Genomic DNA, 23,939 nt, shown 5'->3' on the forward strand with positions numbered 1-23,939 from the left:
ATCCAGGATTCTTTTTTCTAAGTCAGACACCGTATCCTTCGGAAAGCAGAGTACTTTGGTGTTATTATTGCTTTTCATATCTTTTACAGAAAAGTCACCCACAATCAGATTTTCAGGCCCACTTGTTAGCTTTCTCGGTGGTTTTAAGTTAGCAGGTCTTACCCTTCTGCGTGGTGATGGTGGGTTATTCAGGCAATCAGAAGCGCTATGCCTGGATAGAGATGGTAGCGCAGGCCAACCGGTCAGATCAGAGATATCGGGGCGCTGGGTCCTCCCGGTTATCCGTTCTCCCTTGTCGCAGGGAGGTGGTCTTCTCTTTGGCTTTGCCCCAAGTGTGTTCCAGGGAGGATTATCGCTGGTAGATTTATTACCCTGTAAAGGGACCTCCCGTTTCCTCGTAGCTTCATCGTTGCTAGTTTGCTGGGTTCTGGCATGCCCCTGTCCACTGTTTTCAGTCAGTGCTAGGGTGGTATTGTTGTCACAATATCCATTCACTTCTATAAATACTTCTAACCGATTAATTTTTGTTTCCAGCAGCAAAATCTTCTGTAGTAGTTTGTGGTAATCTTCCATAGAGAAGGGAGGCATCTTCTGGTGATTACCTTTAGCACTGTAGCACAGGCTCAGGCTTATCTTGAATGGTAGGCCTCCCTGCCTAGCGTTGAGGAAGTCGTAAAAATATTGAAAAATGCCTCTGTTATCTAAAAGAAATATAATCCCACTGGTTTTGTAAGTATCCAGGAGCTGTTGCTCTTTGTTTCTTATTGAGGAGAAGCAAATAGTAGCAGATAGTGGCAAAAAATGCAAGCAAAGGCGAGAGCAAGCAGAAAAGCGTCCGCACTGTAGCAAAGCAGGAAGCAGCTGGCAGGGTGAATGCAAATGTTTATGTGAACCTCCTCCTGCAACATGCAATACCTTCACTGCAACTGTCTCCCAATCAGCCCGTAACTTTCATACAAGATGATGTCCCCTGTCACACTGCAAATGGGTTAAGCAGTTCCTTGAAGCTGAGAATATTGAAACAATGAAATGACCAGCCCAGAGTCCAGATCTAAACCCCATAGAGAACATTGGAAAATCCTTGGCAACAAAGTAATGTCTAAGAAACCCACTACAGTTACTGAACTGTGAAAGAGACTGCAAGAAGAATGGACCAAGATCAAACCATAGCGGAGTGAGAAACTAGTGATGTCCTGTGGGTGTAGATGTGCTGAAGTCATTCAAAGCTGGGGCCTCTACACTTCCTATTCATTTTTTAATCCTATAGAACTACGAAAACATAGTTAAAATATTTTCTTCCGACACTGTGGTTACTGTTCTCTAATTATGCTCACTGTTTCCTTTTCACAAATGTAAAGTTTTTTTGTTGAAATGCTTAGGTTATTAAAAAAACATGCTAGTACAGCAACAATAAAAATAACAAAATTTCAGAATAAATCATTTATTAATACTTTGACCTCTACTTTTGATTTTTTTTTGTGTGTATAATGGTTACCTTTCACAGCAGTCAAACTCGCATAATAGCATGACATCACACAATAATCGCAATCACGTGTCACAAGAAAACCATCTTCTCAGGCTCCAAGTAATGCATTTGTGTTCAGATCAGAGATGAGCTGGCCAATCAGCATCCTGTGAGGAGCTACTGGCAGTTGAGGGTGGAGGGGGGGACAGGGGGTGCCAACGTTGTTCAAAACAACAACGGAGGCTCCTAAAGAGGTTAGGTTAGATCTTGCAGAAGCATCCGTTTTTCTTTATTGGAAGAAGAGAACGCCATGTTTTCTCTCCACTTGATGAAATGGCAAGTTTGGTAGACAGATAATTCATCCTTGCACCCTTTCCCAATCATTTTTTAATGATGCCTTCTCAGATAGTTCTGTGAAACAAACAAAAATGGAGTGTTTCAGAATACCGGTATATTCATACAGTATATGATAATGTGTTTTTGAGAATGTTAACATGTTTGAGTAGAAACCCAAAAAACAAGTATTAACCCGAAAGTAATTCTGTTAGGTATCTATTTTAAATATATAAATCTATCCTTTTCGTTAAATCGTGCAAAACTATTGTTAAACCCTTACCTCAAGCTACCATCTGGTTGAACCTAGATTTCCTTTGTTTCAGCTGTCTGTACACAGGTTATGCATTCAGTGATTTCTGAGAGAGATAGATGTTAGGTAAACAATACTCCACTCAACCCAGAACAAAGTGGATAAGAGAGGCTCATGCCAGACCCATATAAAAGTAGGATGTGACCAGGGGTGTGTGTATGAGAACATTAGATGAAAGGTTGAAACAGTGTTACTTTTTCCATTGCGCTAATAGCACCAAGAAGTTTAGTGATGTGGGACTGACTTGGTTTCTTAAAATAAAAATTACATAGAAAATATGTGCTGGACAATGCACCTGCTGATCCTGATGACCCTCAGCTGTCTGTCTTGTGCCGAAGATAAGACCAAGGTACCTGTTTCCTGTCCAGACTACCAGAAGGCCTTTGGAGGCTCCTGCTATGAGTTTGTAGATCTCCGGCATACTTTTTCCAGTGCACAGGCTTGGTGTGAGCAGCATGGGGGACACCTTGCATTTATCCCAGATGAAGAAACGCAGAATTTTCTTCAGAGACTCTTGGACCCTAAGAAAGACGTTTGGCTTGGAGTAGCAACATCTGCCTCTCCAAACCTGCAATATTCTCCAACTGTTGAAGGTAAGATGGCTGAAATATGGAATATAATATAGACAACTGCTGCAATAAATTATTCACTGCAAATTTTGCTCTCATGAAGATGAGTTTCTATCCAGGTTAGACAGATTATTTAATTCTACAAACATTTGCATCATGTGTGCGCTACAAGCATAAACTAATGTACTGCCAACAATACTAAATAAACTATAAGAACAACGTGGCTCATGCCCCCACTAGTTTTTGCATAACAATAATGAAAAAGCTTGTAAAATGGCCTTTAAGGGTCAGGGGAATACTTGGACTGTATTTCAAGTTTATGTGGATTCTTTTTCCACATGAATTTCCTTAAAATAAGCCACAGAGGGAAGTTCTTTGGGTGATCCCCTATCAACAGAGAAATCCCGCTAACAGCCACACATGGCTAACACTAAGTAGTTTGGGGGGAACGCTGGGGGAACACCACAGAAAATTCCATGCTGTAATTTGGTATCAAAAACTTTTAGACATTAGGAGATTTCTGCAAGAATTGATTGAACAACAGTGAGCACTCAGAAACCCACTTATTTTCATATTACCTTGGAAAGCCATCCATCCTCTGAATGCCCTATATGTCTCCTTTGAAGCTCTGTGAGGTTGTATTATCCTAGAGGTCAAAACAGCACATTTTTTGTTTAGTAGTTAATTATTTTTTGCTATTAAGCCCCCTTCTGGAAAAGCTAACATGATTGGTCCCTTGGTTGATTTCTTAGATCACCCATATTAATTACAGGCACTTCAGCTCAAACTATACATATAAAACTCAACAGTGTTTTTTTTCTATCCTCAGGTGCTCTCTCTTGGCTGGATGGGTCTCATATTACCTATTCAAACTGGGTGAGCAGCCCACAGCTAGGAGCACTTTGTGCACACATACTGAGAGACTCAGGCTTCCAATGGAAAGCCAAAAGGGACTGCAACAAAAAACTGCACTTTATTTGCCAGTTTGGTATGTACGCTTTGAAAAGACCAGCATGAGCATGCATGATTAACTGTATGATGAATTCACACTTTGCATTGATTTTGTCTTCTTCCCAGACTCAGGGAGATCCATTGTGTGTGCAGGTCGTAACACCACTCTGCAGTGTGGCTCTGGTCAAGTCTTAATGATAGATGGCGGCTTCTACGGTCGTAAGAGCATTCATTACTGTCGACCCACGCTCTCCCCACCTACAACATCCACAGAACATCAGTGCGGCTGGGTGGATGTTGTTAAATCATTAACAGGTAACACACAGCCAATTATCTTTTGTATGCAGTGAAAACACTAATTATTTCCATATCATTTTGTTGTTCACTTTATGATAATTGATTTTTGAATGTTATACAATTACCTAATCCAGAGCACTCCACAATAATGCCCTCAGCTTCATAATAGTTTCTCTCATTTTATCTGCAGAACTCTGTAGGAAAAAAATCAGAATAGGAAAACAAACACTGCCTAATGAAAAGGTTCTGCATGGATGAAAACTCTGATGAAACTCGATCCACTTTTGAAGGAAGTGATTGCCTGAAATCACAAAGCACATATTGTCTCACTATGGACCATTGTTTGCGAATAATGAGCTTCCATCAGGACATTTATGCAAGAAAAACACACAGTAATAGCTTAAAAGCTTGATAGTCTGAAAGATACATCAATGATATTATCCATCCATTCTGGAGTAAATATTGACTCATGCATTTAACTGAGAGCTAGAGCACATTATCCATCAATTAATTTACTTTCCAAAATTGTCTTGTGACACTGCAGCCTTTCCCAACATGTATTGGGTAAGACAATAACATAGGTCAGAACATATTTATGAAAATAGTCAGCATCACTGTTCATATCATTGTCTGGCACTAACACAATTTACGTAATTTATTTTATGTAAGTAAGACAGTTCTTGACTTTCAACAAGGGAACTAAGGTTTCATAGTGGCAGCATCAGTTAGATTAGCTAGCAAGTGAGAACAGCTTAGAGCTTATGAGAAGATCAACATGTGGAGTTGTTTTGTGTCTCAAACTGCATGAACTCAAGTGTTCATTATCCCAAGAAGGAGACCCCCTAGTTAGCTCAGATTGTTTGCTATTAGCTCAAGCGATCTTGTCAGATCAATTTTATATAGGCAGTGGATGACTTTCCACTGAAACATATATCTCACACTGTTACTGTGTGACTGAGTTTGGGTAAGAAGAGGTTTGTCAGACTCTGTCATCAATACTTTGCTGATCAGTTTGACATCTGTTTAGAGTTTCAGTGGGGAACTCGGCAACACCTGATAGAGGTTCCGACTGATGGCTTTTGATAAAAAACGCATCACGTTGTCACACATGTTTAAACTGGTGTTCAGAGTCTCTTTTCATATCCTGTGTGGCTGATGAATACATCATATTGAATCTTGTATTGACTGTTAGTAAAGCTTTGCCTGTACACTAGTCATCTATTATAAATTGTTGTATTGTAGATCATTTTACAGCTGTAAACATAAACATTCTAAATGTTTCCCTGTTGCAGTGCAAGGAATCCTTAAACGATTCTTGTTGAGCAAGAAACAAAGTTTATTGATGATCATGTTGATGACTATATGAGTTGTTAGAGCAAAAACCTTTATCACTAAACCACGAGAACTGCTAAATATTAAGTGGTAGATCCTAAAATTTTCCATAATGTCATTATCATTGCAGTGTGTTATCGTCTGATTATGTTCTCCATGTGTGTTACCCAGCTTACTGCCACAGCTGTCAGGTCTGCCAGATTGGTGAAGTTGTGGACTCCTTGGGTGAACCCTGTCCTCAGCTGGGGAGCTACCTGTCTGTGGAGTACCACTGCAAAGATTGTAGGTCTCATTCACATTCTGCATCCAGTAGAGGCATCCCCCCATTCACTACATTAACTGTTTTTTTTCCAAGTGGACCCTTCAGTGGTCAAAATCTGAAACCAATAAATGAACATAGAGGTACACTTTGAAAGGGTTTTACAAATCACCTGTGGCTTCATAGAGATCCATGAGACATCATTTATACTACCAGACATTATGGTCCCGATTGCTAATTCCACTTTCAACGATTGTCATGGTTAAGATATAAGGTTAAATGTACTTTTTGGATTTTGGTTATTTGATTGACTGGAGTCTTGTGTCCATCACACATAACCATGAACTACCATGTCCTCTCATGGCTTTGCTCACTCAGTGTATAGAGAGGATGTGTTAGTGTCAAGCAACCCCAAATCCAAGTTTCATAAAGTGTTTTCAGACACTTACATCCAGTTCCCACATCCGTCACTTGCATGTCTGATGGGACATATGTATATGCTACCATTTTATTAAATGAATCATTCCACACAGACTCAGAGGAGACCCCCACATCTACTTTTATCATCTCTAGCGAAGCATTATCAGCAGTAACAGCCAAACAGTCTAAATCACTCCGTAATCCCTCTGTATATGTGACTTGAAGCTATAAACCATAACCAGTGATTGTCCCCACCCCCCAAGGGCTCACACTGTCAGTGAGCAACGTGGCTGCGGTTTTTGATGAAGTCCCCATCAGCATGAAGTGGCTCTCATATTTGCCACAGGGAAACCTTAGCTGCAAGCTGAGTACCGGAGATGGCCATGTTATTTTTCTGCATAGACCAGAGGGGTGAGTAGTAACTTTCTAAAGACTGACTGAAACTATGTTGGTTTAAATGAAATACTTCTCAGCCTGTTAAAACAGTTATATATATTGTGAGTCCTTGGAAGCAGCCCAGGTTCAAATCGACCCATGGCCCTTCCCTGAGTGTCATCCCTTCTCTCTTTAAAAAAAAGAATGAGATTGGGCTAGAGACTATATTTATTACAAACGAATATATATAAATATCTATATATATATATATATAATATAGGTGCAAATCATGAATACAAAATATAAATGCATTATGTGAGTAGAAATGATTGCTGTGCCTCTGAGCAGGACACACCAAACCGTGTAAATAGAATTTAGGTTGTTGTTTTTGGAGCCCCTAAAGCCCTGAATTGGGATATTTTTTCATCAGAGATGGACATTGCTTCATGCGATGCTTGAGAGGAAGCCTCTGTTTCCTTCATCACATGACTTCCAGAGAAATTGCTGTGGACATGTATCAATAAGAAACAAAACTGACTTGAATAATTTCTCATTGGAGTTCATTTAAAGCCCAGTGCATCTCATACAGTTGTAAATAGGTGCCAAAAAAGTTAAATTTAACATTACTGTGGTTTTCTGAAACATACAATGCCATTTTCTTTCTGACAACCAGGCTGGAAATTTTACAGATAAACTTCTATTAAATTAAACCAGTAAGTGAGAAACAACATGTCATCTTTAATAAGCCCATAATGTTAACCCTGCCATGAAATAAGACCAAAGTATTTCATTATTCACATAAATATATATGATTGATATGGTTTGACTGGTTTGTTTGTGACATTTTAATACGTATTTTTCTTCAGGAAGCAAGAGGAGCATACTGTGGTTACTGTTAAGTGTTTCTATGTGTGTTTTTTCTCAGTTTGGTGAGCAGCGAGGTGCACAAATATACTTATCCAAGTACATTTGTTGTGGCAGCTGAATGCACCAGCAGGGACATACACATTACAGCTCAGAACATGATTACCATTCAAGAGCCCATCACAGTGTTTGGTGTTATCAGGTGCTTTGCTGGGAACCTGTCTTTATATGTAACCAACTGCAAAGCCCTGTACGGGGAACCATTTCAAATTCAAATGGAGGTAAAAGCAGGTAGGTGCACACATGACCATGATATAACATAATTCATTGTGTCCAATTTGATGTCACTGCTTTGAACCATCAGGATTTGGTGTGTGTTTCTTGTATTCATGTTCTTTTATTTTATTTTATAATGTCAAGAGTTTCTTCTTTTTTATTTCTTTCTGCAGGTACAAATGTGACCTACAGAATTCAGAGTGGTGAAACGTTGTTGTCAGGTTTATCGGTGTTCAGAGGAAATGTTCCCCAAAACATCACAGTGACTCCAGAAATGATAAAGCAGCCTGGACCTGGCTGCCACAAGCTGACCCTTTATGCATCTAACATGGTCACATACCCTGAAGTGTCTGCAGACCTGCAGGTAAATGAGCATCAAACAAGTAAATGTAGTATATTCTATTAATAAAGCAATAACAAGTAACATGATGGATGTTTTTGTTCTGATAGTGGCATATGAAATACAATATTTGGAGTTGACATTTTGATAATTTCATTTGGGAGTTGATTAAGGAGCTAAGACCTCTAAATTAGTAATTAGATTTAACCTTTAATCATATCATCCCATCACCTAATTAGAACACAATGGAAGCACTAATCCTCAGCATCGTGCGATTTCATGTTAATGTTGATTTCATGTTGATTTCCATTTGGTTAAGCTAATCAGTGTTACTTTTAAACAGCAGAACATGGTGTAAAAATGTATAATCAATCAGTATCCTCAAAGCAATTTCAGTCAAAAGCCACTGGACTTGGTTATTTGTCTAGGAAGACATTTCACCTCTCATCCAAGAGGCTTCATCAGTTCATGTACGCATCTGACCAGGCTGGGACTGGTTCATGACGAGAGGACGAGAGGTGAAACGTCTTCCTAGACACATAACCAAGTCCAGTTGCTTTTGACTGAAATTGCGTGGGGATAACGATGACCTGGGGCCTGTTTCACAAAGCAGGTTTAGTGAAAACTCTGAGTCTGTTAACCCTGAAATGAGGGAAACTCTGAGTTTTCCGTTTCACAAACCAGAGACAGAGGGGTAACTCTAGCCTGTTTCACAAAGAGAGGTAACTTAACCTCTCGGTCAGTTACCATGGTAACATGCTCTCTGAAACTAACCTGGTCGGGACCAGGGGCCTGTTTCACAAAGCAGGTTCAAAAAACTCTGAGTTTAACCCTGAACTCTGAGTTGATCTACTCTGAGATAGGAAACTCTGGGTTTTCGGTTCCAGAACAGCAGATTTGCGTTAGGTTGATCAACTCAGAGTAGTTTGACCTGGAGTTAAGCGCGTGCACCACAAGTAAAAAAAGACAGCATCAATGGAGCCCTGATTCGACGAGTCACCATGGCAACGGGGAAGCGAAGGGCTACGCTACAACTGGAATTGGAAATATTAACGCGCTCATACGGTGAGTTTGAGCATGTTTACAACGCTGCAGCGGCAAAAGAGAGGGAGACGGTGCGGGAGAACATTGCGGCTCGGGTCCGTGCATAAGTTTAAATGTAGTCCTGTTGCAATCACAGTAATATCACAGGGGGAACTGCATGAGTGGGAGCCTATTAGTTTATTTCATTTAAGTGCAACCCCACGGGGGAGAAGCGCAGCTTAAGATGAAACATAAAAACATTTTTCAAACAGGTAAAACCTCAGCACAGTCTCATGGTGACGCCTCATTTTGAGCATGTTTTATATCGTAAAGTAAATATTACCGTAAGTGGCTGTTTTTTATACAACATATCAATGTTGTATAAAAAACTCCCATTTGCAAAAAAAACGCAGCGCAACACACAATATCTGCTGTGATATGAAAGCATTACTGGTTGTTAATGTTGGAAATGTAAGGAGGGATGAGATGGACTGTGACATGAAACGGTGTTGTGCTGTATTCAGCCCCCTCGCATTATAGGTGATATTCTGGATCAGAAGGCTATATAGGAGTAGTTTATATACCGGTAACCCAACTAAAAGCACACACTTTTGAACCTATGAATTGCAAGAAAAGCTGGGATTTTATTTAGGAAACGCTAAGTCAAATACATTCAACTTGCTCAAAAGATCCATTTCATTCATTTTGTAATTATGGCTGCAGTATATTAAGGACGTCTATGCGCGGTCTGATAATCATCTCCCGACGAATACTAAATTCTCTGCGCAGTAATGCTGCACCTTCATCCACGGGATCGTTATCAGAAGGACACGCCATGGTAGTGAAATAGTAACCAACTAATATAACGTATAATGACTGATTTTTGCAATGATTTTCTGAAAAAACAGACGGAACTATACTACGCCAAAACTCGCCCGCTGACTGAATGAATGAGGAAATCAAACACTGTGTGTGGCTGAAAGAGGGCGGGGACAGAGAGAAACTCAAGGTTTTCTGAGAAAAACCTGGTCCCGACCAGGTTAGTTTCAGAGAGCATGTTACCATGGTAACTGACCGAGAGGTTAAGTTACCGCTCTTTGTGAAACAGGCTAGAGTTACCCCTCTGTCTCTGGTTTGAGTTACCTCCCTTTGTGAAACGGAAAACTCAGAGTTTCCCTCATTTCAGGGTTAACATACTCAGAGTTTTCACTAAACCTGCTTTGTGAAACAGGCCCCAGGTTTTTCTCAGAAAACCTTGAGTTTCTCTCTGTCTCCGCCCTCTTTCAGCCACACACGGTGTTTGCTTTCCTCATTCATTCAGTCAGCGGGCGAGTTTTGGCGTAGTATAGTTCCGTTCCTTTTTTTCAGAAAATCACTGCAAACATCAGACATTAGAAGTTATATTAGGTGGCGACTATTTCACTACCATGGCGTGTCCTTTTGATAATGATCCCGTGGATGAAGCTGCAGAATTACTGCGCAGAGAATTAAATATTCGTCGGGAGATGATTATCAAACTATTGATTATAGATGTTCTTGCATTTCCAGGCAATTCTCTTTTTGAGCGGTACCGTTTCATATCCCAGCAGATATTGTGTGTTGCGCTGCGTTTTTTTGCAAATGGGAGTTTTTTATACAACATATAAAACAGCCACTTACGGTAATATTAACTTTACCATGTAAAACATGCTCAAAATGAGGCGTCACCATGAGATTGTGCCGATGTTTTACCCGTTTGAACAATGTTTTTATGTTTCATCTTAAGCTGCTGCCAAGTGCACTTCTCCCCCGCGGGGTTGCACTTAAATGAAATAAATTAATAGGCTCCAACTCAAGCAGTTTCCCCTGTGATATTACTGTGATTGCAACAGGACTACATTTAAACTTTCACACTGACCCGAGCCGCAACGTTCTCCTGCACCGTCTCCCTCTCTTTTGCTGCTGCAGCGGTGTAAACCTGCTCAAACTATCCGTATGAGCGCATTAATATTTCCATTTCCAGTGGTAGCGTAGCCCTCGGCTTCCCCGTTGCTATGGTGACTCGTCGAATCAGGGCTCCATTGATGCTGTCATTTTTTACTTGTGGTGCACGCGCTTAACTCCAGGTCAAACTACTCTGAGTTGATCAACCTAACGCAAATCAGCTGTTCTGAAACCGAAAACTCAGAGTTTCCTATCTCAGAGTAGATCAACTCAGAGTTCAGGGTTAGACTCAGAGTTTTTTTAACCTGCTTTGTGAAACAGACCCCTGGACAAATGAGAACATTCACAGGCTCTAAACACATTCTTTAATTTGCTTTAGTCTATGTTCTTCACCCATTTTAATCCATTTGCTTACCCACAGTGCTTCAGAAGTTGCATTGAAAGATTCACAATTTCAACCACTGGCTGTCAGTAATGTGATTTGGCACTACTCATTAAAATAGAAGAATAACACGAGAGCAAAAGCAGTTCAACCATAGCTTGGTGCCATTATCATTCAATGAGTCTAAATACAAACAGTTTTTTTCAGCTTCAAGATACAGTAAGCATATTTTCAGTTGCTTTTGACTGAAATTGCTTTGAGGATAACGATGACCTGGACAAATGAGAATATTCACAGGCTTATAATCAATCAGGTTTAATGAAAGTTCAACTTCATCCATCTTTAACATTTGAGTTGCATTGTTATCAAAAGGTTTAGAAACATCTTTTTATTTTACAGCCAAGTGCTTATTTGAACAAGAAAGACAATTGAATAGAATTCGTCTCCTTCATTCTATTGTTTTGTCTCATTCTCTTCACTGTTTCATTTTCTCACAGCAATGGCCCTTAGTTTTTCTTTAATTTTTCCTAAGAAAAGTCTGTTTGCAGAGCCCTGTGCACAAGTGATGAGTGTTTCTCTGTTGTGTAATTCTTCATATACTGCAGATGTGTGTGTTGGAGAAAGTAGCAGGGCTACAGGCCTCTGTGTTGACAGAGAGGGATAATTCTACAGACTCTCAAGATATTGCAGTAGGGGTTTCCCTCGTACGGGGAGCGCCTGTGCTGCTCCTCTTCAGTCTGACTGGAGACAACAGCTCATACTCTGAGACCAGAGAAATGACTACAAACAAGAACATTTTTCACATTGGACACCCAATTCAAGGTATAGAAGACACATCGAAAACAGGGGCCACATATGGTATAGTATGAGGCTAAATACCATTGTGATACAATGATCTGTGAAACACTTAACCAACAGCAATCTCAAAATTAGACCATTATTTCACCTGTGTATATGTGCATATCATGTCGATATGAGCTGAATATTGAATATTTTGTTACAGGATCTGTACACGTGAAACTTCGAGTATGGAATATATTCTCGTCTTTGGAAGTGGATGTGGATATGTTTGCTTTCTGCAGCAAGGATTCAGTTGTTAAACTAAATGGTCATAATGAACGTTTGTTGAAAAGGGTAAAATGTTTTTGTTTTACTTTCAACAGTTTTTATATAAGGGGAACAATACTTATCTCCTCCAGCTCTACTAATTTTTTTCATAATTTTTATGATTTGAAGTGTATAATGCATTTCTTATAAATAATTGTGTTAATTTTCTTTTTCAGAGAAAGAGAAGTATAAGAATTGTCAGATCTGCAACGCACCCAATTGCAACACCGGATACAATAGCTGCCAGAAATCTAAAGATCACACTTTCAGTAAAGGAACCATTCAAATTAACTGACCCCACAAGAAGATACGAGTGGGCATGCCGTAAGAATACTGCTTTTTTTAAGTATTAAATATTTTGTAAGTTTCATATTTATTAATTATTTCATAGATTTCATTAGTTTCATAAAGTAACATATTTGGATTTGTTGATGATTGCTAGACAAAGAAAATCCATGTAAAGAAGTTTGCTAAATCCTAATACCCTTGGTTAGTCACGCTTTATATTGGAATATTTTATCAAATGTAACTAGCTAATTAGGCATTGTTACTGTACCTGAGTTGGTGAAGAATGTTTCTGGCTGACTTTGTAATGTTTACAGCTAACACATATTAAGAAATAACCCTGTAAAAAGGTATTTAATATGAAGCTGAAGCCAGACTAAAGCAAGCAAAAAGTCACCATCCTCACAAGTTAATGATCCATGTAGTAGACATTGAAATAAATTAGTTCATGTATTTAACTGTAATTTAGTATTGCATTGTTAAATATACTGTAGTTCTTTACGTCATAATGGTTTGTCCTAGTAATACAGTACAGTGTTGTCCGTATGATGTTTAGATGTTTATCTTAATTGCTTGTACTTTAAACTGAATTTTAAATGATCCAAGTAAAAAGTTCTCACCGATGTGTTTGACAAATGAAATGCTATCTGGAATAGTATTAGTCGAGGTAGTTGAAGTGTGGCCTAAACTTTCCCAAATCCAAAATTGCAGGACAGATGTGCTAATGTTAGCCAAACTCTGATAGCATTGAGGACCACCTCACAGTGGGGAAATACTACACAGTGGATGTGCTAGTGTGTAACCGCATGAATTAATGTAATTAGTAAATGATGTGCTCCCTGAGAATGGAAGTAACACTTTGCTGCTGCGGTAGGCGATAAGCTAGCCAGCCAGACATACCATTATACACCGGCCACTTTATTAGGTGCACCTGGTGCTTAATAAAGGGTCAGCGTGGTCTTCTATCTGCTGGAAAGTAGGTTGTGTTGTGTGTTCACAGATGCTCTCCTGCATTCCTCTGTTGTAACCAGTGGATATTTTAGTTACTGTTGCCTTTCTATCAGCTCCAACCAGTCTGGCCATTCTCCTCTGACCTCTAGCATCAACAAGGCATTTGTGCCCACAGAACTGCCGCTCACTGGATATTTTCTCTTTTTGGGACCATTCTCTGTAAACCCTAGAGATGGTTGTGTGTGAAAATCCCAGTAGATCAGGGGCCTGTTTCACAAAGCAGGTTCAAAAAACTCTGAGTCTTACCCGGAACTCTGAGTTGATCTACTCTGAGATAGGAAACTCTGAGTTTTCGGTTCCAGAACAGCAGATTTGCGTTAGGTTGATCAACTCAGAGTAGTTTGACCTGGAGTTAAGCGCGTGCACCACAAGTAAAAAAAGACAGCATGAATGGAGCCCTGATTCGACGAGTCACCATGGCAACGGGGAAGCGAAGGGCTACGCTACAACTGGAAATGGAAATATTAATGCGCTCAAACAGAGAGTTTGAGCAGGTTTACACCGCTGCAGCAGCAAAAGAGAGGGAGACGGTGCTGGAGGACATTGCGGCTCGGGTCAGTGCATAAGTTTAAATGTAGTCCAGTTGCAATCACAGTAATATCACAGGGGGAACTGCTTGAGTGGGAGCCTATTAATTTATTTCATTTAGGTGCAACCCCGCGGGGGAGAAGCGCAGCTTAAGATGAAACATAAAAACATTTTTCAAACAGGTAAAACCTCAGCACAGTCTCATGGTGACGCCTCATTTTGAGCAGGTTTTACATCGTAAAGTAAATATTACCGTAAGTGGCTGTTTTTTATACAACATATCAATGTTGTATAAAAAACTCCCATTTGCAAAAAAAAACGCAGCGCAACACACAATATCTGCTGTGATATGAGAGCATTACTGGTTGTTAATGTTGGAAATGTAAGGAGGGGTGAGATGGACTGTGACATGAAACGGTGTTGTGCCGTATTCAGCCCCCTCGCATTATAGGTGATATTCTGGATCAGAATGCTATACAGTATAGGAGTAGTTAATATACCGGTAACCCACCTAAAAGCACACACTTTTGAACCTATGAATTGCAAGAAAAGCTGGAATTATATTTAGAAACGCTGAGTCAAATACATTCAACTTGCTCAAAAGATCCATTTCATTCATTTTGTAATTATGGCTGCAGCATATTAAGGACGTCTGATAATCATCTCCCGACGAATATTTAATTCTCTTTGCGAATGCGTCACCTTCATCCACGGGATCGTTATCAAAATGACACGCCATGGTAGTGTAAATAGTCACCACCTAATATAACTTCTAATGTAGGCCTACTGAATGACTTTTATACGTTGTATACAAAAACTCCCGTTTGCAAAAAAACGCAGCGCAACACAGAATATCCGCTGTGATATGAAACGGTACCGCTCAAACAGAGAATTGCCTGGAAATGCAAGAACATCTATAATCAATAGTCTGATAATCATCTCCCGACGAATATATAATTATCTGCGCAGTAATGCTGCAGCTTCATCCACGGGATTGTTATCAGAAGGACACGCCATGGTAGTGAAATAGTCGCCACCTAATATAACTTCTAATGTCTGATGTTTTCAGTGATTTTCTGAAAAAACAGACGGAACTATAGCAGAACTATACTTCGCCAAAACTCGCCTGCTGACTGAATGAATGAGGAAATGAAACACCGTGTGTGGCTGAAAGAGGGCGGAGACAGAGAGAAACTCAAGGTTTTCTGAAACTAACCTGGTCCCGACCAGGTTAGTTTCAGAGAGCATGTTACCATGGTAACTGACCGAGAGGTTAAGTTACCTCTCTTTGTGAAACAGGCTAGAGTTACCCCTCTGTCTCTGGTTTGAGTTACCTCCCTTTGTGAAACGGAAAACTCAGAGTTTCCCTCATTTCAGGGTTAACATACTCAGAGTTTTCACTAAACCTGCTTTGTGAAACGGGCCCAGCAGTTCCTGAAATACTCACAACAGCTCCTCTGGCACCAACAACCATGCCACGTTCAAAGTCACTTCAATCCCCTTTCTTCCCCATTCTGATGCTCGGTTTGAGCTGCAGCACATCCTCTTCACCGTGTCTACATGCCTAAATGCATTGAGTTGCTGCCATGTGATTGGCTGATTTGAAATTTGCGTTAACAAGCAGTTGGACAGGCGCACGTAATAAAGTGGCCGGTATATATATATATATCACTTATAGTTGCTGTCTCATCGTTCATATTACCAAAACATCCCAGAGTAAAGCTTTATTCTTAAGCCAGAAGACGAAAGACTCATCCAAGGCCAAAGGGTATGGGCAGAAATTAGATGTGCAAAATGCCTTCTTACAATATTGATGAGAGATAGAGACATAGAAATTGCTGCTGTTCACAAAGTATCATAAGTGTCAGACCCATAGAAATACGTAGAATGAAAAAGTGACGATTGTTGTTAGCTGTTATGGTGGCAACACGTCAGTGGGGCTGTAAAGTGTGTCACACTCACTAGTTTAAGAACTCTGTTTATTGAATACATTTTGATGACTTACCAATAGAAATATGAACCAATTAAATCTAGCATTCCCCACTTCCGGACAACCCTAACCCAAGTTGTTTTTTGTGGAAGTTCATGCAGAAGTTAGCCCACTACACAGTTTGTCACATGTCACACATTCTGACCATCCTGCTAAGTTGATTTAAATATCCATTCTATTCCCACTCTATTTCTATGGTTAAAAAGTTCCAAAAAACGTATCAGCATGTTAATTGTTATAGTGGAAGAATGAGACTGTCTTTGTTGATTCATAGAGAATCCCTGTGGATGCCAAGGAAGATGGGTGGGACTGACTTACACCATTGTAGGAAGCTGCCTTCCAGATCCACTTCAATTTAATAAGTATAATTTTAATGTGATAAAAATCGGCGATAATAAAGTGGAAAAAACTGAATCCATATGCATCACCTTTACCCCCGAGCCGAACGCACCAACTTGGCTAAGGTACTTGAAACTGATCTGCTCTGCTCACTGAGCACTGAACCTGACGCTCTCTTCTGTGTTCTCCACATCTACTCTAAAGTGTTCCATGTGTAACTGAGTTTCACAAATGACACAAATGAAACGCCTTTTAAAAGAGTTCACATATCTCACTAATTTTAGAGCAAAAGCTGTTTTTTTTTTCTTCGTTTATTGCCACATAAAACAGAGAAATAAAATTGTTTATCAGTCATGGCAGCTTGTTTTTCTGGATGAAAACTTTCTTGTTGTGTATTAACCAGTTCCTCTTTGTATTTATTGCACCATAGTCTCACTTGTACTGAAGGCTGCAACCCAACAAAGGAGAACACAAATGCAAAAATTAAAATGAATTGCGAAGGACAAGCACAGTGTCCACTGATTGTGTGGAACATTGAGGACCCAAGAGATGACAGTGACTGGCCAGTATGTCTGATAAATTAATTCTGAATTGGAAAATCTGAAACATTTTGCCAGTGATGTAATGAATTTGCATGTTTTACAGGGAGACATAGAAAAGGACTGCTACAAAAAAGCAAAAACAAGGCCACTTATAACAACAATGCATGGTGGGACTGAATACATTGTGAACCATGATATTCTCGCATATGCTAAATCTAAGAAACGGAAAGTCACTGTGGTGATAACTTCTGGTATGTATACAATAGCCAGTAAAATAATATAAAGCTCTGTGAATAATCTTGCCTTGATCTGTGAATCATTTTGGGTTCAGACAACTAGTTAATTTGTGGGTAATGCAGGGTTAATGATGAGAGTAGTTTTCTCTCTCATGTATGTCCTTGGATAAATAAGGGACAAAGTTTATTTCATGCTAGAAAATTAACTCCACACCATTAAAATATTTTAATTTTGCTGGTCTTTCACTGTTTTAACGACTAAATCAAGTTTCCAAAAACAGTTTTGCAACAATAATAATATATACTATACTAATAATATGCTAAACTATGTCCTATGTCTTTTATACCAAAGCGGATGTCGTACCTCTTTACAAAACATACACCATAGAGACATCTTCATCTTCATCATCATCATCATCATCCTCATCATCATCATCATCATCGTCATCGTCATCATCATCATCATCATCATCTACAGAGTTACAAGATGATGTAACCACCGCCCGTCCTGCCTCAACATCACCTGGCACTGTTAGTGGCACCACTACCACACCTGCCAACCCTAGTCCTGCATCTACATCACCTGGCACTGTTAGTGGCACCACTACCACACTTGCCAACCCTAATCCTGCATCTACATCACCTGGCACTGTTAGTGGCACCACTACCACACCTGCCAACCCTAATCCTGCATCTACATCACCTGGTACTGTTAGTGGCACCACTACCACACCTACCAACCCTAACCCTTCTTCTACATCACCTGGCACTGTTAGTGGCACCACTACCAGACCTACCAACCCTTACCCTGCCTCTACATCACCTGTCACTGTTAGTGGCATCAATACCACACCCGCCAACCCTAGTCCTGCCTCTACATCACCTGGCACTATTAGTGGCACCATTTTCACACCAGCCAACCCTAGTCCTGCCTCTACATCACCTGGCACTGTTAATGGCACCACTACCACACCAGCCAACCCTAGTCCTGCCTCCACATTACCTGGCACTGTAAGTGGCACCACTACCACACCCGCCAACCCTAGTCCTGCCTCCACATTACCTGGCACTGTAAGTGGCACCACTACCACACCCGCCAACCCTAGTCCTGCCTCTACATCACTTGGCACGGTTAGTGGCACCACTACTTCACCCACCAGACCTAGTCCTGCATCTACATCACCTGGCACTGTTAGTGGCACCACTTCTTCACCCACCAAACCTAGTCCTGCATTTACATCACCTGGCACTATTAGTGGCACCACTACCACACCTTCCAACCCTAGTTCTGCCTCTACATCACCGGGCACTGTTAGTGGCACCACTACCACACCCGTCAACCCTAGTCCTGCCTCTACATCACCTGGCACTGTTAGTGGCACCACTACCACACCTGCCAATCCTTATCCTCCTTCTACATCACCTGGCACTATTAGTAGCACCACTACCACACCTACCAACCCTTACCCAGCTTCTACATCACCTGGCACTATTATTGGCACCACTACCACACCCGCCAACCCTATTCCTGCCTTTACATCACCTGGTACTGTTAGTAACATCACTACCACAGCTATCACCGGGGATACATCTCCACCAACAGCCACCAACAATTTTGACAGCCTTAATTGTAGCATCTCAAAGCAGAACAGAACAGTACTTGATGCTTTCAATATAATTTGCAATAATGCAATTCCCTGTGCTAACTGTCAGTATTGTTTTAAGACAAATTCAGGTAAGTGATTTACGTTAGCAAACGTTTCTCAGATAAGAGGACTGACTAATCTAACTTTCAAGTATGACATTGTAAGTACTCTCCCAGAAGTCTATTAATGAAAATATTTTCATGTTTGAAATTTGTCAGGTAATCATCTGCGTTGCAGTTATAACAATGTCGTAAAGTCTGTCTTCCTTCCTCTTGGGGACAGCAGTTCTGACTACAACCTGATTATTACAGCAACTGCAAAAAATAGCAGCTTTGCGGCCAGCACCACTATAACTGCAAAGGTTTGTCATAAATATGGTAACTAACAGAACAATATCTATGGAAATGCAAAAATGTTCTTTTCTGCTACAGTAAGAATGTTTCTTTTTCTCTGCAGGTGCTGGATGTCAGCTCTTCAGTAGATGATCTTAAAGCTACAGTGGAAAATGCTGTGGCTCAGCTAAAGAAACAAGCAATATTGTCAGGAGAAACTGTGGGACAAATCTTCCATTCAGTGTCCAACAAACTGAATGGTCAATCTGATGAATCAAAAAAAGATGATAGGCAAAAGGTAAATGCACTCTACCAGACTGTGGATACAGTAAAGTACACACTAAAATTGGTGAAGCAAAGCACAACCAGTGAGTATGTTTCCATACTAATGAATATCCCAGTTCCGAGCCTTATCCTTGTTTCAATCTTATTGGCATATTTTTCACCATCTCTGCCACTATGCTCTGTACCAACACAGAATATTCAGGAACCTAGAAAAGGTGTGTTTACATGCCACAATATCCTGTTTCTATCAGAATACTATATCCAGGCTTCTCAAAACCAGTATATGACATTCACATGTACAACACATAAACAAAGTTGTTAACTGAAGGCTCTGACACATGTGCAATGTAACTGAAGCTGCAGCTCAGGAGAAAAGCACGTCTTCCACTTTGATATAAGGCTCCAGCCATTTGCAGCCATTTCGTTGGCCAAGATACTGAACCCTCAGTTGTTCGCAAATGTGTGAATGTGAGTTTGAAAGATTAGATGATCTTGTGATAAGCATATGCAGCTTGCATGGTAGCCTCTGCCATCAGTGTATGAATGTGTGTGTGTGTGTGTGTGTTTGTTATGTGGCATGTGGTTTATAGCACTTTAAATCCCTGTGCTATGATCCTGTGCCAGCCATTGAGGCCAAATTGTACTGCTACCGTGTTGGACCCTAATGATATGACGTGTTATGGCGTTGCAAATTCTCAGATAACCAAGATACTCAGGAAGACTAATCATACTCAGGATACTAATGCACAAGACACACTCATTGACAATGTGGCAATTGAATGTGGAAAAGGGCTGGTATAAGTCAATGTATTCTCAGCAACAGGTTTGTATATCTTGTGAAAAGTTATGCACAATACATGAAACAGCGATCGGTAGAGGACTGTGACAGTTACATTTAGAAAACAAAAGATTACGCTAGGTTTAGGCACCGAAATCACTTGGTTATGATAGAAAAGGTTCTGGTTTGGCTTAATTCTTCTGGGACTCGAACACTGCCGCTGGGACATAGATTCTGGTCATATCCATCACCCTGACTTTCCTACCTGAGCGGAGATTAGAGGTCGCATACTATGTTTCTTGTTTTTAATACTTGTAATGCACACAAAATACACTGCATTGATTTCTACAGTAATAAATATGTGGAGTAACACAAAATAAATACATGGAATATGCAAAAAGTACCGTGCATTACTTTCTGAAGTTATATGTATAAACAGTGGCTGAGAACAGCCTGTATAAGGACTGACAGGGAAATGGTCCAGAGATTTCCAAGGCGTGCTTTGACATGAGAAACATTTTTCTTCATTTGGTTGAAAGATAAACAATTGATTAATAAACTAAGTAACAAAATGAATCATAGATGTAATACTTGTGTCTGTTGAAGCTTCGCGAGCAGATGCTGGACATAATAATTGACGCAATAAAAGAAGCTCCCATCAGCATTCCAGGAGAAGTTCAGGTGATAACCAGAGGACTTACCGCTGTTGTCAAGCGAGGCACTGAACTCAGCTCCTTTGCTCAGGTACTGTCCAGTGAATGCCATACTGAGTAAAAATGGCATTAGGAGGGAGAAAAGAAAGTCACTGTTTTTTTCTCTTTTTAAATGGATACTAGAAGGGCAAGGCTGCCTTAGCCCGGCCTTGTAAGTTTTATGTGTATTTGAGGCACTGTATAAGAGGGTATTATTGAACAAAAAAAAATGGTTACTTCTGACATAAAAACCTACAATTGCAATAATTGATTCCCACCTCCAGGAAGAGGCTTCATTATTGTTTGCAAACCTCAGCTTATCTCTCCTCCGCATGGCTGTGAGAGAAAGTACAGAAACCATGGATGAAATACATGCTGCAGCCAACATCATTGTGGAAGGAGCAAGCAATATGCTGGACTATTCTTCCAATGTAAGTGTTAAATCATAACATTACTTTACTTCTTTAACCCTTCAATTGGTCTTCAGTTCTTGGTTTGTGCATGTATGAAAATAAGAGAAGAAATATACAATTTAACAAAATGCAGAGGGCTCGTAATGCCTTACAGTAAAGTGGAGTGCACTGATTTAGTTTAGTCTCTAAAAGTATAAAGGGACCATATCCTGCAAAACATGCTTGTCTAGTACCAAAAACTTGAGCAAAAATGTTGTCAGCACCAAAAGCGTTGGAGGCGATGAAAACGTCAACCTACCATTCAAAATCAATGTAAATGACGCGATGACACGTGATGTCGCTTTGGGCGACGCGTTTTAAACGATAATAGCGATGTGATGCAGCAATGATGCGTCCATCGCCTCATCGTGTGTGTTGCTTGAAGTTGAAAAATTTGAACTTTTCAAGCGGCATCGTGTGAAGCTGTGCCGCGACAGCCAATCAGCGTTGAGATTGCGGTAAGCATCATCCAAGATCTGTGAAACATCCAGGGGATCACCGAGCTCACCAAAGCCGCCATTGTTGCAGTCCTTGGGGGAAACCAGACTGTTCCTATGGATATAATATAATGGATATAACTAGGAACTGTGGATGGCAGCGACATGCCTTTAGGCGTCTAGTCTCCCAGAAATCCAGAAGAAGTATCAGACCCAGGCAGGAATGAGGAGTCAGATGCGGAGGTTCGCGGATCAACACTGAATTTATTAGCTTGACGACAGGAATGTGGCACAGAGCAAAAGCCACAAACAAAAAATCACTCCGCACAGGAGGATCAAAAAGAAAATCGCTAGTAATAAAACAAAGTACAAAATAAAGTCGCTGCGTCCAGGAGGAAAAAACAAAAGGCAAGTTAAGAAATAAATCTCTAAACTAAGTCGCTCCGTACAGGAGGAATAACAAAAGGCAAAGTGAACAAAATAATTAATTAATCAAAGACGCTCCAACCAGGAGGGAAAAACAATGGATAAACAAGAATTCATAAACACTACACTTGCTTTAACAAAACAAGGAATACTATCACCTGAACGTGGAAACAATAAACCCGATGGCATGAACAAGACTGTGGGAAAAAACACTGGATACATTCGACAGAAGGTACGAAATGATCTGGCGCGGAACAGGGGGGAAGACACGGAATTTATACACATGAGGCCAGGGGAACCACAGGTGGAAACAATCGGGAATCAGGGAATGACGTCAGACCGGTGACACAAGAGGAAGGGCAAGTGACCTGGAACGAGAGGAGCGTTATCTTTCAAAAATAAAACAGGACATTCACAAGACAAAAAACCCAAAGACAGGACAAACCTCCCAGCGGCCTGACAAGAAGAAGAAGAAGAAAGCCGTCAGTGCAGAGTGAAGCAGATGAGGAGACTGGGCACCTGTTCGGCTCAGAGGTTAAATCACTGACAGCCTGATCTCACTACAACACAACGGCTCTTTAAAGAGCCACACACTTCCTCTGAGAGCTAATTTCTGTTCTTTTTAGAAGCATTCCGATCCCTGTTAGCACTAGCATCACTTCCATTTAGCACAACAGCAGAGTAGGTTGAGCGGGGGCTTAGCTTCAGTTAGCTAGCTACCTGGGCTGCTACCTGCGATAGACGCGAATGAAGCGATGATCAAAAATGTGACAACGATGCAATACTCGATTTAATCGCCTCCACACAGCCAGTGATTCATCACTTGTTAACCTGAATGACAAAATGCATTTGCAGATGACTGGGAAACATTTTTTAACAACATCTCACTTGCCATAACTGTGTTGTGTTATCCTTTGCAGAAAAATATTTCTGAGGCCCTTCTCCTTGCTCTGACCAATATACAAAGTTCAATTTTAGCATTTAAAGATGTTAACAAGGGGCCTACTATCATCCAACACGCTCATATTGGTCTGTTAGTTAACAGGTAAGTGTCACTTCAGCCATAAGCTGAGACATATAGTAGAGAGATCATGTGCAATGTCTTATTGTTGACAGTAACTCATTTACTGTCTATTCTGTACCACTGTTCTGTCTTGTTGATTTAAGCTTTTAGTGATAGCACGATTGCACAAGAAACATGTCCTCCTGGGGATAATAAAGTATGTCCAAAGCAATGTTCAAAAATAGGGGAGTATGCTTTATGCCTTCTGGTCGAAAGTAAGATGACATTACCACTCGCATGTCTGCGTTGAAAATATAAGACTATATATATCCAGCAGCAGGTTTGTGTAGCTTATCAAAAAGATTGGAAATGGGGGGGGGGGGGGGGGGGGGGGGGGGCTAGTCTGTCTCTACCTGCACTTCTTAAGCACTATTTAACACTTTATATCTAAAAACAGGGGCTTATGGTGGGCTATTTATTGGCTTCTAGAACAGTAACTTTTTCTGCTGGTTGCATTGCGATTTGTGATGACAAGTCTTCAGGAAGTTACTTCACCCAGCCAAAGATAGTCTTGTGTGTTTTTTTTTTTTCTGTTAATTGGTGAGGTTTTGAGGTGTTGGTGATTTTCCTAACTATCATCTCTAAGTTCAGTTCAGACTTCCAAGGGGTGTTATCCGTGCAGACCAAAATGTCACTGGACACAATAAGATAGACCTACAACCAATTAG

General features: G+C 40.4%; 1 protein-coding gene across 1 annotated transcript in view; it reads left to right on the forward strand.

Annotated features, from left to right (window-relative positions):
• Positions 1–2,400: 2,400 nt before the first annotated feature.
• Positions 2,401–23,939, forward strand: part of LOC310953221 (polycystin-1-like protein 2) — a gene marked incomplete at both ends in the record, with an annotated part of 57,845 nt that continues 36,306 nt past the window's right edge. The window contains 12 exons of the mRNA XM_083922183.1: positions 2,401–2,704; positions 3,758–3,946; positions 5,432–5,542; positions 6,203–6,350; positions 7,240–7,469; positions 7,628–7,818; positions 11,728–11,944; positions 12,406–12,498; positions 17,639–18,816; positions 19,263–19,436; positions 20,808–20,945; positions 21,178–21,324. Coding sequence (XP_083778309.1) covers positions 2,401–2,704; positions 3,758–3,946; positions 5,432–5,542; positions 6,203–6,350; positions 7,240–7,469; positions 7,628–7,818; positions 11,728–11,944; positions 12,406–12,498; positions 17,639–18,816; positions 19,263–19,436; positions 20,808–20,945; positions 21,178–21,324 — 3,120 coding nt within the window. The remainder of the gene's footprint in view (positions 2,705–3,757; positions 3,947–5,431; positions 5,543–6,202; positions 6,351–7,239; positions 7,470–7,627; positions 7,819–11,727; positions 11,945–12,405; positions 12,499–17,638; positions 18,817–19,262; positions 19,437–20,807; positions 20,946–21,177; positions 21,325–23,939) is intronic.

This window comes from Echiichthys vipera (assembly GCF_963691815.1).
Source record: "Echiichthys vipera genome assembly, chromosome: 10".
Classification (NCBI taxonomy): Eukaryota; Metazoa; Chordata; class Actinopteri; order Perciformes; family Trachinidae; genus Echiichthys; species Echiichthys vipera.